Source organism: Convolutriloba macropyga, chromosome 3 (assembly GCF_964194025.1).
Source record: "Convolutriloba macropyga chromosome 3, txConMacr16.3, whole genome shotgun sequence".
Taxonomy (NCBI): domain Eukaryota; kingdom Metazoa; phylum Xenacoelomorpha; order Acoela; family Convolutidae; genus Convolutriloba; species Convolutriloba macropyga.
In genome coordinates this window covers 71,041,458-71,057,922 of record NC_134470.1, presented here as the reverse complement: position 1 = coordinate 71,057,922, position 16,465 = coordinate 71,041,458, and the positions used below count along the sequence as shown (strand labels likewise).

The window sequence follows — 16,465 nt, the reverse complement described above, 5'->3', positions numbered from 1 at the left end:
TTGTTGATATAACCCTAAAAGTATTAATGAGCATAACAATGATTAACAAAGTAGTCGACGATAATTAGGAACCGATCTTAATGGAAACTGAACTTCACTTACGATTTCCTTTCAATATGCATACAATTGCTGCTGCAAACTGTGTACTGGGTTTAGCTAGTAATGATCATCTCACTTACAACTAAGTTGGTGTTTTGCTTATTTGAATTTTGCCAGCTGTATAATGTTTTATTTTCAGTTGGTTAATGAAGTTTTTCAATTTGCTTTGCTTTAGCACTTAGTACAAATCAACTCAAAGTTATGCAATTTGGTAACGTTGCAGAGAGTTTTCGCAACTTTTTGCAAAGTAATGGTGGCCAAAAACCCATCGAATCTGTTAAACCTGTATCTCAAAGATGCATCAAGTCACCGGTTGACTGGGAATTCTCTTCGATGGCCATCAAGGAAGAACCAATGGAATACACCGAAGAAGTAAACGAACTGTATACCAATTTTTATGAAGACGAGTATGAATTTTCTCGGTTGAATTTGGGATCTACAGGAAGTTTTAGAGCGATGCAGTCCAACGCATGCAATGAAATGTTTGAGTTTGAAGGAATGGAAGCCCTAGATCGCAATGGAAATTTCAGAGAACCAGAGTATAAGAGCGACAGACGATTTAAAATAGCTCCAGCCAGGTTAATTTTCAAATAAATTGTATTTTGTTGCTTGGTGTAAGTGTAGTTATGTGGAAATGCATTTCGGTTTTGACTCCACCGCCGCGCTCGCCCAGAATTTTGTCCAGAACTCCATGCAGATTTCTGGCGAGATGATGAAGTGATTAATAGCTTTAAAATCTGGGTTCAATCTATTGTGAATGGAGATACTTTGTTCCAATTCCAAATTTATTTGAGGCTCGGAACTTTGTGCCAGTCAAAAATGTCAAAAAATCTATTTCGGACCATCGATACCTAAAGCAACAAAAAAGGAGCAAACAAAATTAAATTTCTAATTAATTGCTCTCAAACGAAGTTTTTAGCAATTATATTAGTCCTGTTGGTCTGTTTTAATGCAATTTTTCACTTGACAGATTTTTCGTCTGACGCATTTGATGTTTCGTCCTCAAAAACGGGATAAACAGGTAGCGCACACTCGGCATCAAGTGATCTTAGAGCCTTTCAGCCTACTAGTCTCCAAGTATGTGATTCACAGCATACAGGTTGACCCCCCCCCCCCCCGTACACTCAACCCCCTCCCCCACATCAGCCCCCTCTCTTTGCAATCCCCACCCCTGCACATCGTTCTGGCCGTAAGGGCCCCGTGGAGCTAAAAACTTCACTTCCACCGTTGCCCCACCATTGACCCTTGACTTCTGCATTGCGTGAATTCAATTGCTCTCATTCTGAAATAAAATGTTTAGCTCACATAAAGGAGATTGTAAGCGACGAAGTAGCAAAGCCGGTGTAGCCATCCAGAAGGTCCCGGATCTAAGCAACCGGGCCGGGTTTTTTGGCTCACTTAAAATGTTCTAGTTTTATCTTTTTCAATTTAAATTGCGCCCCGCCTGTCGTTCGAGCAATTCATCCGAAGTTAGTCGATGTATGTTTGTTAGCTGAACAAATTTTGTGCATGGCTTGAAATTTGACATTTCTTTTTGAATGTTGACTTTTGTTTTCGAGTGTTGACTTACACAACACCCACTTACACCCTTCAACCACACCTACCCCCAGGTACTTTAGTTAGGCGTTTAGATTGCACCACTTTTTCGAGAAGTTTCCGGTATTCTACCGCTGTTGTTTTGTTTTAAATTTAAAAGCTCAAGCAGTCATCTTACTAACAAATGACCTGCCTCACCAAATAACTGACTTACAAACTCAATAACTTCGAAGTTTAATGTAAGGATGACATAAGGTCGGTAGCGCAGTTATGAGCCCACCTGAAGTGTCAACTTTTCTAGAGTACGTTTCGCAGTGTTAATGTTAGCCTTACATAATTATTAAATGTTAGGTGGGGATTGCGAAAAGTGTGATGAGATAAGATTGGTGTAACGTTTGTAGGTAGTACAATCTTTTCGTTTCTAGGTGTTCGGGCTGTTTTTTACGCAGAATTTTTTAATCAATCTTTGGACTGTTTTCTATATCATTGTTCCGTTCGCTTGAGCAATTTAAGTAGACTCCATGTCTTTGAAAATGCCAAAAGCTGCTAAATCCCGATTTCAGTCTGAACACCTGTCTTAGAGCTTCAGTTGGCTCTTAGTGTAGATTTCGCGGACGCTGCCGCTAAACAGAACTTGAAAGCTCGAAGGCTAATTGTCGGACGGCTTGCGCGTCCTAAGTAAATATCAATGAACTTTGATTGAACTTAAAGGATTTGAACTTTAGAAATGATATTTAGACAGTCGTACCTTTTGAAGCAAACAAGAACGGAATGCCGATAAACAAAACTCTTTAACCCAAAACTAGTTTTATATGTCTAAAGTATGTGATTTTTCATTGTAACATTATTCAACCATACAAACCTTGATCTATCAAATTAGTTTAACCGAAAAGCTGTTTAATAATGAAAATGATGTAACATTTATAGATGTTGTGTAAAAATACTTACTAAAAGGGTATCATTCGGAAATTGTAACTTCTATTGATCAGTTTTGTTGAAAACTCGCCTGCGCATCCTGAAACACCTCAAGTCTTGAAAGTAGACTTATTAGATGGTGACAGCGAAGGAAAAATTGTTGAAATAACTTTGAGAAATCTTTAATAAACTTCGATAAATTTGCAAATTTTCTATTATATTCCCGAATAACAACAAAATATTGACCGAACCTCATCAAATTGTGACGATCAACGCCGGATCAACATCTGAACAGCCATCTGGATCAGTGGGACGAGCAGACGTCCGGCTGAAATATTTTGAGCGGCAGACAGAGTTTTGGCAAGAGTGCTCTTAGTGGTTTCAAGTGGCCAATTTCAAATGGAATCAGTTTCAAGTGGCCAATTTCAAATGGAATCAGTTTCAAGTGGAATCAATTTCGTGATGGCAAGCAGAATGGAACCAATTGATGTACGTGAGCACCAATCAGGGTTTCGTGAGTTGATGCAGATGAATTGATTGTTTTTGTTTTATCATAAAACCAACCCTATTTTCGACACAGTAGCGAGCTTTTTCTGGTCGATCTTAGCACAAATGTAAGCTTAACTACCTTTGATATAACGTTGTAATGGTTTCGCTAACTCTACCCTGATCCAAAACTGTTTTCATCTATCATGTTCATTCAGTGCTTTCTTTTGCAAAACTTTGATGAGATCTAAGCGAAACGTAACTCTGGCAAGTTTAAAACCGGAGTAAAAACTAATTTAAAGTTAAGAAAAGCAGCATAAGTGAAGTGACCATAATAGCTTGTAAAGTCCAGTTTTTTTGGCACATAAAAATAATTAAGTCCAATCTGCTGACCATCTAGAATACCCAAGTTAAGATTTAAGTTTTATAGCATAAGAATCCACGGATAAACGGAGTCAGATTAAAACAACACCTGAGACACTGCACTTGCATTGAAACCTTGGCTTTAATACAAAAAAAACACTTAAGTAATGGCAAATCCACATTCAAACGTCTCCCTAACTAAGTTTAGTGGTCTTCTTAATGAGAATTGGAGCGAATTTGAATCTCAGCTGAGGAGAGTAGTAGATGTAGCAAATGTAGTGAACGCACAGAGAAGTGGCTATCTGCAGTTACACCTAGCTGGTGAGGCATTACAATACTATTTAACACTTGAGCAAGCAGTTCGCGATAATTTTGAGCAGAGCTTAATTTCACCAGGGGCACATTTTAACAATCCAAATCTCACTGAATTGCACTTAATAAAGTTAGAGACAATGAAATACGATCAGAAGACAATGACGGCTGGTAATTTCCTGGTAAAGCTCCATACGTTAGCGAAAAGGGCGTTGCCTGATCCTGTTCCCCAGCCTGTCGCACCACTTAATCAAGATAATGACCGAGATCGATTTGTTCGAGAAAATCGTGAAAATCAGAACAGGCAACAGTTCGCAATTCAGGAACGAGATAGGCTAGTCTGTAGACTGTTTAAGTGTGCGATGCCAAATTGGATTAGAATAAAGTTATTAGAACAACCAGCAGACGCACCAGTTCGTGATCTCTGTGATATAGCAAGCCGATTAATGGTTTTTAACACGATGTGCCCCTCGGACGACGTAACGCGAGATAGTTTGAACGAAGTTAGCCCCGATATAACCAATAACTTAGTGAGTGCCCTGAGCAAGCTCTCTGAGACAAAGGAGCAGATGAAAACGCAACTTTGTGCAATGACAAAGGAGCTTAATGATCAAAAATCACAACGTGAAGCCCAAAACCTAGGATACCAAGCTAATTACAGTCAGAATCCTCACTACTGGGGCCCAACTAACAATCAGAACTAGAACCAGCGAAATAGCAATTTTGATGGTAATTGGAATCAAAACAACAGTTTCGGCAATAACAGTGGTAGAAATAGAAACAGGGGTCCAAACCGGAACTTTGGGCTGAAGCGTGCGAATAACAGTGGCCCACGTCAGCCACAAGCAATAGCTTCATACAGTCCAAGCTCAGAACCCTTAAGAGGATTTGATGCTTACGGAAACAGAATCTGCTACCGTTGCAAATTGCCGGGACACATTGCAAGAATGTGTTTGGGCGAACAAACACAGCCGAGCAGAAATTCACAATACCCCTTTAACACTCAAAAAAACTAACTTCACCAGCCAGGAACTATCATTAATATCGACTCATCTTTAGATGTAATCATTCCTAAGCGCTATATACCGTTAAAAATAAGTCTCTCTGAAAAATCAGAGCCCACTGAAACCGAAATTAACGCAGTTAATCTAATGGAAGGAGATGTTCTTCACTACGTGCCACTTAAATTTTCAAATTCAGTTAAACAAAAAGCCTTAGAAGATACAGGTGGTTGCGCAAGTGCAATGCCACAAGTGATTTATGAAAAACTGAAAAACAGTAACTTGATAATCAAATGAATGCAAAGTCCGTATACAACTGTGAAAATGGCTTCTGGCAAACCCGTTAATATTCAGCATCAAGCTAAAGTTCAGTTTTTCATTGGGAACACTGAATTTGAAAATTCTCTTGTCCTACCAAAAATGAACCATATGTTATTAGGCTATTCGTTTTTCAAGCATTATAATATTGATATATCTCCAGGATCTGCATTGTTAAAACTTCCAGATTTTACTTTTCAGTTGAATGAGTTAAAGCCTAAATTGAAAAATCCTTCTGAAAAAGCTAAGAAAGATTATCCCTTGGTGGCTTCAAAGAAAACAGTTATTCAACCGTTTCAACAGGACACAATAGAGTGTTTCGTTCAAAATCAAAACACTGAAATTGCAGATGTTACCGGTATTGTCACGCCTAATGAAAATTTTGAACAAAAACGCGATCTCCTTGCGATGTCATCTATAAATCAGTTAGACAAAACGCTCATAGTTAAAGTTAGTGTTTTTAATCCTAACGATCGAGCTGTAACGATTTGTAAAGATACTGAGATAGCTAAATTCAAACTTTTTACACCGAGACAAGCACAATTTCTCCAACCACTCGATCTTAGACTAATTTCGTTAGCAAAAATGAGAAACAGTAAAAACTTTGAGCAGGAGCTAAATCAACTGCTGCAAGTTAGTACGGTTAACGGCGAATCGCAACCGGATAGACCACCTCCAGAATTTAACAAATTGTGGTCTCCAACACCAGAAACTTGAGATCCATCTGAAAAATTAACACCTGTTCAGCGAAAAATATATAACCAGCTCCAAGAATTTCGTGGAGCCGAACAGCATAAGCCTCTGGAAAACGAAAATGACAAAATCTGGTTTTTACAACAATTTCAATGGGAAAATTCAGTCCTCAACGAGGAACAACGCAACGAAGTCGAAAAATTGCTTTTAGAAATCAATGATATATTTGCACGACACCGTTTCGACGTAGGTTATAATACTGAATATAAAGTTAAGCTAAATCCAGATGAAAATAAAAGAGTTTACACTCAAAGTCACCCAACTGCAATTCATCTAAGGGACGAACTCCTAGTTGAATTAGCATTATTGCAGTATTATAACATCATAACAACGCTCAGTAATTCACGTTGCTCTAGTCCTATTTTTGCGCAGATAAAATCGAACGGTCGCCTCCTTTTGTTAATAGATTTGCGTAGAGTGAATCATCTCTTACGCCAGGACTATCGTGATTCCAACTTTCCCATCTCTAATATGTCGGACGCTACAAATCATTTTGCAGGAAAATCACTTCTGAATAAATTCGATTGCTCTCAAGCGTACCATTGTGTCCAACTCTTAGCATTTAATTATTCATCTCGTACATACGCTTATAAGTGCTTAGCACAAGGACACGCAAAATCCGTAACAGGTTTTAGTGCATTTATTCGCAACTATCTTGATCCTTGCTTAGCAGCAGGATCTTGTACACAGTTCATGGATGACATAGGCTGTGGTGTTGAAAAATTTGAGGAGCTGGTACCTCAACTTAAGAAAAATCTTTAGTTGCATTAGAAAATCTGGCCTTAAATTAGCACCAGAAAAATGTCATATAGGCACTGAAAAAATAAAATTCCTGGGAAATATGATAACGACAGAAGGCATCCAGCCAGAGTCCGCAAAAATTCATAAGTTTTTGAAAACAATGAAAATGCCAAGAAATGTAAAACAAGTTAAGCGTTTAATTGGATCTTATCAATTTTTCGAAACTTTTTGCCAAACCTAAACGGAACTTTACTGCCATTCTATAAACTTTTGAAATTTAACGCAGAGTTCTTCATAAATGACGAACACGTCAAAGTTTTAGAAAAACTGCAAGAAAAGCTACTTACTGCTACAAAAATGACTCTTCGGTTAGCAAAACCTAATCAGCAATATGTAGTTTTGACAGATGCAAGTTACTATCAAGCTGGTTTCGTTCTTATGATTGAAGACTATGTAAAAAATGAGAACACAGGCAAAGCAACTAAAATCTACGCACCAGTTAGCTTTGGCTCTAAACTGTTCAATGCTGCACAATTGAAACTTTCGATCTTTTGTAAAGAGTTTTTGGCAGTATATTTTGCACTTGAACACTTTGCACAGTACATCTGGGGTTGTGAAAAACCAGTTTTAGTATTCACAGACAACAGAAGCTTAACAAAATTTTTTCAAGCAGAAACGGTTCCACCTGCTCTTTGGAACTTCCTTGACCGTGTTTTATCATTTAACATAGTAGTAGGACATATCACAGGAGCAGCTAACGCAGCAGCAGATTTTCTGTCACGTATGAACAACGATCCTAATGAAACCATTACGTTAAAAATAACAGATCGCATCCCAGTTAAGGAACTTGAAGTTTCTATGACAGCGAAAACGCCTGATTTATTTATATCCGAGTTAGACCATAGCCAAACAACAGAGCAATCAGATGTAATTGAAATCGTTATAAAAACACTTCAGGCAGTCAATAAGCAAGAGTTAGTTTCACAGCTTTCAGATTTGCACAAAAAAACAGCTAATATTCAGGAAGTTGTGAAATATAAACTTAAAATCGAAAAAAACCTTAAACGCTTTACAAATGCGTAGTCCTTTTGATGACTTTCTAACCGAGAATGAGCACGAACAGTAAGATCTGAGACATGAGCAAAACAGAGATTCAACAATTCAGAAAGTAATTCAATGGGTGAGAGGTACACCAGTAGAGGACTTGAGTTACAGCAGTTTTGAGCTTCGTAAATATGCAAAGCACTTACCACGTCTAGTCTTAGATAATGACGTTTTGTATAGATTGTTTTACTCCGATGCAGGACAAGTGCGATACAAACAGTTTTGCGTCCCACAACATTTGCAAAAAGAAACGGTTTTCCGAGTGCACAACGCAACTACAGCTGGACATATTGGCGTAACGCGTACAGTCGCAGAATTTCGACAAAGATTTTATTTTCCCGGTTTCAGCGAAACCCTATTGCAAACTATTAAAAATTGTCTTACATGTCTTCAAGCAAAACGAGTTTTACAATCACAATTAACTCCGCCGCTGCAAGAACTGTCTAGCCTTCAGTCTTATCCGGGTGATATGTTGCAAATAGACCTTGTAGGTCCTTTGCAGTCATCAGCGCATACTTACGTACTATCCGGAATCGACGTCTTCACGAAATATCTTTTTGCTGTTCCGTTGACATCAGGACATGCAAAACCAGTAGCAACAGCGCTAGTAAATATTTTCTATAACCACAGTTGTATTCCGGACACAATTGTTTCTGATCTAGGAACAGTTTTTGTAGCATCACTGATTCATGCTAGCTTTGTTATTAGAAGTAAAACTGAAGCACAACACGCTTAAGCATGCACAGTCGTTAGGCGTAGTTGAGCGAGCGCATGGAGCCCTTAAGCGTATCCTTAAGCTAAACTCATCAGATCAATGGAGCGATTGGCATCGATATGTTGATCTCGCTTGTTTCATACATAACACTTCATACTACTCGACTATAGGTTGCACTCCGTCGCATCTATTTCACGGCAGAGAGCCAGTTAAGCGTCTAGATTTCAGATTTAAAAATAAACAGTTGTCTAGAATGGAACCTAATTTTGACTTTGTTGAAAACCAACAAGACGCCTTGAATGAAAAATACGCTGAGAACAAGGAAAATTTGATTAAAAAATTTCACAAGTACAGAAATTACTTTGATCGAAAAACAAATGCATCACCACTGAAAAAACATTCCTACTGTCTCTTACTTAATCCAAAACTGACGTTACAAAACGATTTTGCTGCAAAATCTTTGCAGATTTGGCTACCGTTGTACAGAGTAGAAAAAGTCTACACCACGTCAAATTATTTGATTCGTAAAACAGGCACTAATTATACACAAGTAGTTCATAGAATGATGTTAAGACCTTACGAGCCGCAAGAAAGTGTTGAAGATATCTCACCAATAGACAAAAAGCAATGCATTCCTGATCCCTCGCTAGGGAAACACTGGGGCGAGCCAGAGTTGTTTGACTCACAACTGCAATATGTAGACGACTTACAGGAAACACTGGTACCAAACACAAATACTGACGAACAAACGACAGCGCCCGATACAGGTAACGTGGACGTTTCCTGGCAATCCGCCTATCCACTATGTGCACGGTGCTCCCGTGCCTCCAGCAGTAGAAGCTGCGGTACCAGCATTACCTCTTGAGCCCCTTGAACAGAATGACGCTCCAGAACCATTACGCTTTCCGGAACCGGAGCCAATTGACTTGATACCTGTAGATGAACAGATTAAAGCTCCAGAGCCGATTCAACATGAATCAGTGAATGAGGATGTCTTCGAAGTTGAAAATCACGTATATGTTGTTCCCGAGCCTGAAACAGCAAGACCCGAATCGATTGAGGTACCTGTTGAAATACAGGCACAAATAGATGCAAACAGAGACCCGCAGAATCCCTCAACGTCGACGCCGAATCAAGGGCCATCAACTGCGAGAAAATCTGTCATTTAACAAAAAAGTGAAAGTTGCAACGCCTAAACCTTGTACTGAACCAGTCAAATACAACTTTTCACCTCAAATGCGGAAAGCTTTAGCAAATGCTGCAGATTTCGAGACCCAGACAACACACAGGGAACTTCAACTTCTACAAGCAGATACGAATTGAGAAATCGGGTGATGACTCAGACGACAACAGACCGCAAAGGCCGAACTGAGATTAAAATCATTGACACACCGTATCGAACGCGAGTTAACCAGAGAGATAAAAACGGTAGTCCAGAAATGAACACAGTGGCTAGTAGCACAAGTCAATGCTTTTTCCTCTCGTGTGATCTCAAGAGCGCACAATTTTGAATTATTTGGAAACTATTATACCGGATTTAATTGAGAGATTGCTATCTTTAAAGCCACCGTTAGGATCAGTCTTAGCCTTTCCTGACTTTCAGTCAAACACATGTATTTATCTTTTGTTTGTCAAAAAATTACAATTTTTGATGTTCGTCAATCCTGCTTGGCCGAAGCTCTTCAAAATGTACAGAGGCTTGCAATTTTAAACAACATAGATAAACTTGAGTTATATACAGATAACTTAAAAAGGAGCACAGTTCGAAGAGCCCAGCCAAACATATTAAAAATCTTCAAAAATACAGTCACATTTAACTTACAAAGGCAAGGGTAAATATCCAAGCCACCGCCAAAAGCAAGGTTTTTCCCACCAGCCATAACAATGCGGAAATAGCAGCACCCAGGAGGAATAAATACTGTTTCACCAGGATACTGGAAGCAGTAAGAGGGTAAGCCCCACTCAAGGGGGAAGTGCCCCATCCAGCAGAACATAAACAGGTTTTCGGGTGTGCATAGTCGTAATAAGTCAGACTGAGCGAGATAAGCGGAAAAAACTACATAGATTGCTCTAGGCTGCTTATTACCAGTAGAAGGACTCAGAGCGAATAATTTACCGACTGAGCAATTTTCCAATGGATACATTGAAATGTTCTGACTAGCGAAGCCAAAAGGAGAGAACATAACGTCCGTGAATCCCCCTTCAATTTTAAAGGTTTGTCTCTTGAAAGACAGCACACGATACAACTTCTCCAAGCCGCAATTCACATCATAAAATTCCTCCGCTACATCTTGCAACCCAGACACATTTTTCATTTTAGCAGTTAATTTAAGAGTAGCTTCAGGGATCTTGACGCCAACATTAAAATTTTTTGGATCAGCCGCATTTGGGTCTGTGAAGTGACTTGAACGACCCATTAAAATACAACCCATTGATTCCAACTTAGAACTAGTGAACATTTTCCCAATACGCAATAAGCTTATAACATTGACACCATTTGGTAGATTCACTTGAATCATGATTCACTTTCTGAAATAATCAAACTTACACTTATTTTGATTTCACTTGAAAGAAGCACACTAAAAAAATTTAAGTTAAATTACCTGTAACGTTAACAAGCAACTAAACAAACTTAAAGAAGTTTTAACTAAGTTTTTAGGCTGAGTTTGCGTAACTATATTCTTCTAAGGAGGAACATCAAAACCACAAGAAGTGGTAGTATTACAAGTAATACTAACCACGAGTGGTCACTCTGCTCGTCCACAGCAGACGAGCCCACTTCCAGGGGACAGTTTAGCGCGCTCAGGCGCAAAGGACACGACACCACCACTCAGTGTCCAGAGAATGTGCCATTAGCACAACACAGAAGACCAAAGTCTCCAAGAGACACGTTGAAACACATTTCAAAGTTCAAAACTGAAAAACTCGTTCAAACCTAAACACCTGAAACTAAACATAAAAAAACAGGAAAAACAGCAAAGAACGCAGCGAAACAGGAGATCGAAAACAGGATGATAATCAACATTTTATGTATATACAAACACTTGAAGAAATCCTGAAACACAAAGAAATAAGTTAGTTGTTAGAACATACACAAGAACACACACACACAAACAGACACATGAATACACAAGCAGACACAGAAAAATAACTGGCATAAAGTTCCTACCTTAAAGTCCTAGTCCTAGTCCTATCCTAGCCTATTCCTAAATCTCAGTCCTAGCCTAAATCTTAAAATTCTAAGCCTACTCGCAAACACAGACACAATCAAATTTTCAGTCCACATATCAATACTTAGTGATGTTGACAACGCTGATAGTGCTCATCAGTGTTACATCGAGCGGATGGATTTCAGACGTGGACACGATAAACAATGACGATGAAATGATGACAAACGGTGTGCTGTTCAATGAAGAATCAAAAATCCTTCTGACGGAAAAATTCGTAAACATTGAATTTTTGGTACCGTTTCCTAACTTTGATTTGAACATGACAAAAGAGATTGACAACTATTTGAAGAAACTAGACGATCTATGGATGCATCACAGTGTCTTCTGCAACATGAACTTCTCAACAAATTTCAACTCAAACGATTCTACTTTCAACATCCAGTGGTTAATTCAACTACACAAAGAAACGGATCTTGCACGCCAAGACGAAGAAAAACTGCGAGAAGAGACAAAAGAATTCTTGAATCCAGCAACTTTCACCAATGCGCCACGACGAACAAAACGAGCGGCACCACTTGTAGCTCTAGCTGTTGCATCAATCGGTCTGTTCGGTGGGGGCATTTTGGTTGGCAATCAAGGATGCGGGTTAAAAGGAATTTTTGGATCGTGCCAAGAGAAGGCGAAGGAAAACGCAAACATAGAAGGGATGACAGATTTCGTCGACGAACTTTCAATAGACGTTCACCGACTGAGAGCAGAAACAAATGAGAAATTCTTCATGGTCTCAAAAGAACTTCGAACGGCGATACGTCAAGCACATGACGAGTTTGTTAAGGTGCAAAATGAAAACTGGAGAATTGTTGAAGAGCAGTTTGACATTTTCTCTAGAAATATACATTTGCTGCGAGACTGCACCCAACTTCTTTTTTCGAGACAACAGTTAAATTTTAACTATGACTCAGTAGCGTCACAACTGCAACTTGCGTACACAAACATAAGAACATATAGATCAGCGCTGTATGCTTTCAAACTGAATCTCATGACTGCGATACCAACTCTTCTAAGGAATCAATTGCCAATGTCTCTACTACCAAAAGATTCATTGTTCCTCATATTAGAAGAAGTGGCAAAAATTGTTCTATTAGCCAAAGTTTAATCAGATCTTGTTTCATGTATAACGACACCTGTGAGCAAGCCGATCAACGACACTTTAACACATCTTCGAACAATGGAACGAGAAATCGAAAGAAGTAGACAGAAACTTCAAAACAGCGAGAGAAAGCTTCTATTGAGAGGTTGTGTCGAACGGCTTGCGCGTCCTAAGTAAATATCAATGAACTTTGAACTTAAAGAATTTGAACTTTAGAAATGATATTTAGACAGTCTTACCTTTTGAAGCAAACAAGAACGGAATGCTGCTAAGCAAAATTCTTTAACCCAAAACTATTTTTATATGTCTAAATTATGTGATATTTCATTGTAACATTATTTAACCATACAAACCTTGATCTATCAAATTAGTTTAACCGAAAAGCTGTTTAATAATGAAAATGATGTAACATTTTTACATGTTGTGTAAAAATACTTACTAAAAAGTATCATTCGGGAATTGTAACTTCTATTGATCAGTTTTGTTGAAAACTCGCCTGCGCATCCTGATACACCTCAAGTCTCGAAAGTAGACTTATTGGACTAATTATGAATTAGTGAAATTCTGAGACCCACTCTTCCCTCTTTCTGCTCATTCACTTAACTCAGTGCGGCTGGGCTTATGCTTAAGATTGCCGCAGCAAATCAAGCTTGTCATTTGGGCAAATATCATCAAATCTATCGAATTTTTTAAATTAAATTGAAATTTCAAAGCCGACTTCATCTCAGGCCGCTATTTTTAAGGCACTAATTTTTCTACTTCGTCAATTAAAAATAGTTTTGCTTTGCTGTAAATCACAGCGTGTTCAATACTTTGACCCCTCACGAAAAATCGTTTTGGTTTCTGAAGGCCAGGTTCATTCTTCGCTCATTCTGCTCCAAACGCTTGTGAACAGCAACTGCTGAGCAATTCGGTGTAAAATGTATGAAGTCAGTTTTTCAAAGGAAATCAAATTTTGAAACGATATACCCGTAAAGGCCAGTTTTGAATGCCCAGTGTTTGGACTTTGTTCTAATTATTTTTATTTACGAGGTCTAATGTTCGTTGGTATTGTAACTAATCCCTGTATCCTCCCATTTATAAACAGGAGTTGGTCTAACCCAAAAATTGAATCAAAATAGCTCGCACTTTTAAAAAAGTTCATTACTAAAATCATTTATTTCTGTTCCTTGATACCAATCAGTGTTATGCGAATCAACGGCGGCTTCTTTACGTCAATTTGCCGGGTATAATTTGTTTTCATTAATTGCTTTGTACAGTCGACAATCATACAAAATTCTCCAAAGCATGAATTAACAATTGTAGAAATATAATTATGGTTTTTGATTAAAAGAAGCTTATATTGTTTTTTTTCCATTAAATAGAGAAATTCAGGCAATCACCCAGTTTTAGATAATCAGGCAATCACCTACTACAGGTCTTCGCAGAACAATGAGTTTTGCGCACAATATTTTAAAGCTCACTGGCGCACAGCGAATAACGAAATTTGTTGCCAAATACCAAGAAATCATATTTTACTAATGATAATCTTAGTCTGAAATAAATCTGGTCATAGGCAATTATTCTCAAATGAAGTTTGTAGCACTTTTTTTGAGTTCTTGTAAAACAAAAAACTGGCGATGCATTATATCGCTGAGCAGTTCCAGAAGAGCCTTACTAGTCTGTGAAATTCTGAGACCCACTCTTCCCTCTTTCTGCTCATTCACTTAACTCAGTGCGACTGGGCTTATGCTTAAGATTGCCGCAGCAAATCAAGCTTGTCATTTGGGCAAATATCATCAAATCTATCGAATTTTTTAAATTAAATTGAAATTTCAAAGCCGACTTCATCTCAGGCCGCTATTTTTAAGGCACTAATTTTTCTACTTCGTCAATTAAAAATAGTTTTGCTTTGCTGTAAATCACAGCGTGTTCAATACTTTGACCCCTCACGAAAAATCGTTTTGGTTTCTGAAGGCCAGGTTCATTCTTCGCTCATTCTGCTCCAAACGCTTGTGAACAGCAACTGCTGAGCAATTCGGTGTAAAATGTATGAAGTCAGTTTTTCAAAGGAAATCAAATTTTGAAACGATATACCCGTAAAGGCCAGTTTTGAATGCCCAGTGTTTGGACTTTGTTCTAATTATTTTTATTTACGAGGTCTAATGTTAATTGTTATTGTAACTAATCCTTGTATCCTCCCATTTATAAACAGGAGTTGGTCTAACCCAAAAATTGAATCAAAATAGCTCGCACTTCTAAAAAAGTTCATTACTAAAATCATTTATTTCTGTTCCTTCGATACCAATCAGTGTTATGCGAATCAACGGCGGCTTCTTTACGTCAATCTGCCGGGTATAATTTGTTTTCATTAATTGCTTTGTACAGTCGACAACCATACAAAATTCTCCAAAGCATGAATTAACAATTGTAGAAATATAATTATGGTTTTTGATTAAAAGAAGCTTATATTGTTTTTTTTCCATTAAATAGAGAAATTCAGGCAATCACCCAGTTTTAGATAATCAGGCAATCACCTACTACAGGTCTTCGCAGAACAATGAGTTTTGCGCACAATATTTTAAAGTTCACTGGCGCACAGCGAATAACGAAATTTGTTGCCAAATACCAAGAAATCATATTTTACTAAGGATAATCCTAGTCTGAAATAAATGTGGTCATAGGCAATTATTCTCAAATGAAGTTTGTAGCACTTTTTTTTGAGTTCTTGTAAAATGAAAAACTGGCGATGCATTATATCGCTGAGCAGTTCCAGAAGAGCCTTACTAGTCTGTAAGTTTCCGATCATCGAAACTGCTGATGAGACATAAGTTCATGGTTAGAAGAGCAGTTTTTATTCTCGAGAGTTTTCGACCCCATTCGCACTCCTGGCATCACCCCCTTCAACCTACCATGTTTAGGCACACTTTGTGGTTTGGGTACCCACCTTTCCCCATCCTCGTTTTGAACCCTCCTCTTGGTTTCCGTTCTCCGCGCCCATTGAAGATAGGCTCCCTTCCCTACCTTTAATGTAGCGATTACGAAGGACAACCCCTCGCCAGTCTTTTGAGAGCGATTCGTCCGACGTTAGTCGGGTGTGCTACGTTTTTTTGAAAAGCTGGGCTTTTTATTAATGTGAAGTAAAAGAAAAAGAAAGGTAGACTTCGGGCTACAAGTCAATGCAAGTGTCCTTTATTAGATTCGAGTTCCATTCTCCATCTGATGTGGCTGCTTCGCGTGAAAATTCATCCGTGTTTGCGAATGTGAACAATTCATGGTTTATCGACACGAATGAAGGTTACAACTCTTCTCGTTGTGAACAGAATCCTGTAAGAAGAAACAATATGACGTCAGATAATATAAGGCCAATTAGAAATAAATCAAGAGCTTCTTCTAAAAGCAAGACGAAGGCTGATGTGTTGCCGTGTTTGCCTGTTACACCTACTAGAAGGTCGCCAATAAATCCTGTAAAACAATATCAATGCAGTGAGGATCATCCTATTAGGCAGGGTTCAGCAATTTCTGGGGATAAGAAAAAGATTTCCGGAGGGAAATGTGCTTCGTGCTGTCAATCGAGAACGTTGATGAAAATTATTGTGTTCATAGCCATTTTGAGCCTTTTGTTGAATTTTACTTTGCTCTCCATTTTAATGGACTATTTCTGTGATTTAGATCTAAGTGCTCGTGTTTTATGTTCAAACAACTTCTACTATTTTATTGGCCGAATTGCGTCTCTGATTTGTTGATCTTTGAATTGTGATCAAAATGTTTTTTTTTCCTTACAATAATTGACATTTATTTTGAAGTTCCTTTTTATATGACA

General features: G+C 38.3%; 1 protein-coding gene across 1 annotated transcript; it reads left to right on the top strand.

The window, feature by feature from the left end:
* The first annotated feature begins 231 nt into the window (after positions 1-231).
* LOC142336422 (uncharacterized) lies at positions 232-16,447 on the top strand. The gene is made up of 2 exons (XM_075385252.1): positions 232-677; positions 15,842-16,447. Exons 1-2 carry the CDS (start codon positions 301-303, stop codon positions 16,386-16,388), a joined length of 924 nt encoding a protein of 307 aa, XP_075241367.1. The 5' UTR covers positions 232-300; the 3' UTR covers positions 16,389-16,447.
* Positions 16,448-16,465: the final 18 nt, after the last annotated feature.

Coding starts and splice junctions, on each gene's coding strand:
- LOC142336422 (XM_075385252.1), top strand. CDS start 301: ATGCAATTTGGTAACGTTGCAGAGAGTTTTCGCAACTTTTTGCAAAGT. Junction 678..15,841: donor TTTAAAATAGCTCCAGCCAG/GTTAATTTTCAA, acceptor GTCCTTTATTAG/ATTCGAGTTCCATTCTCCAT.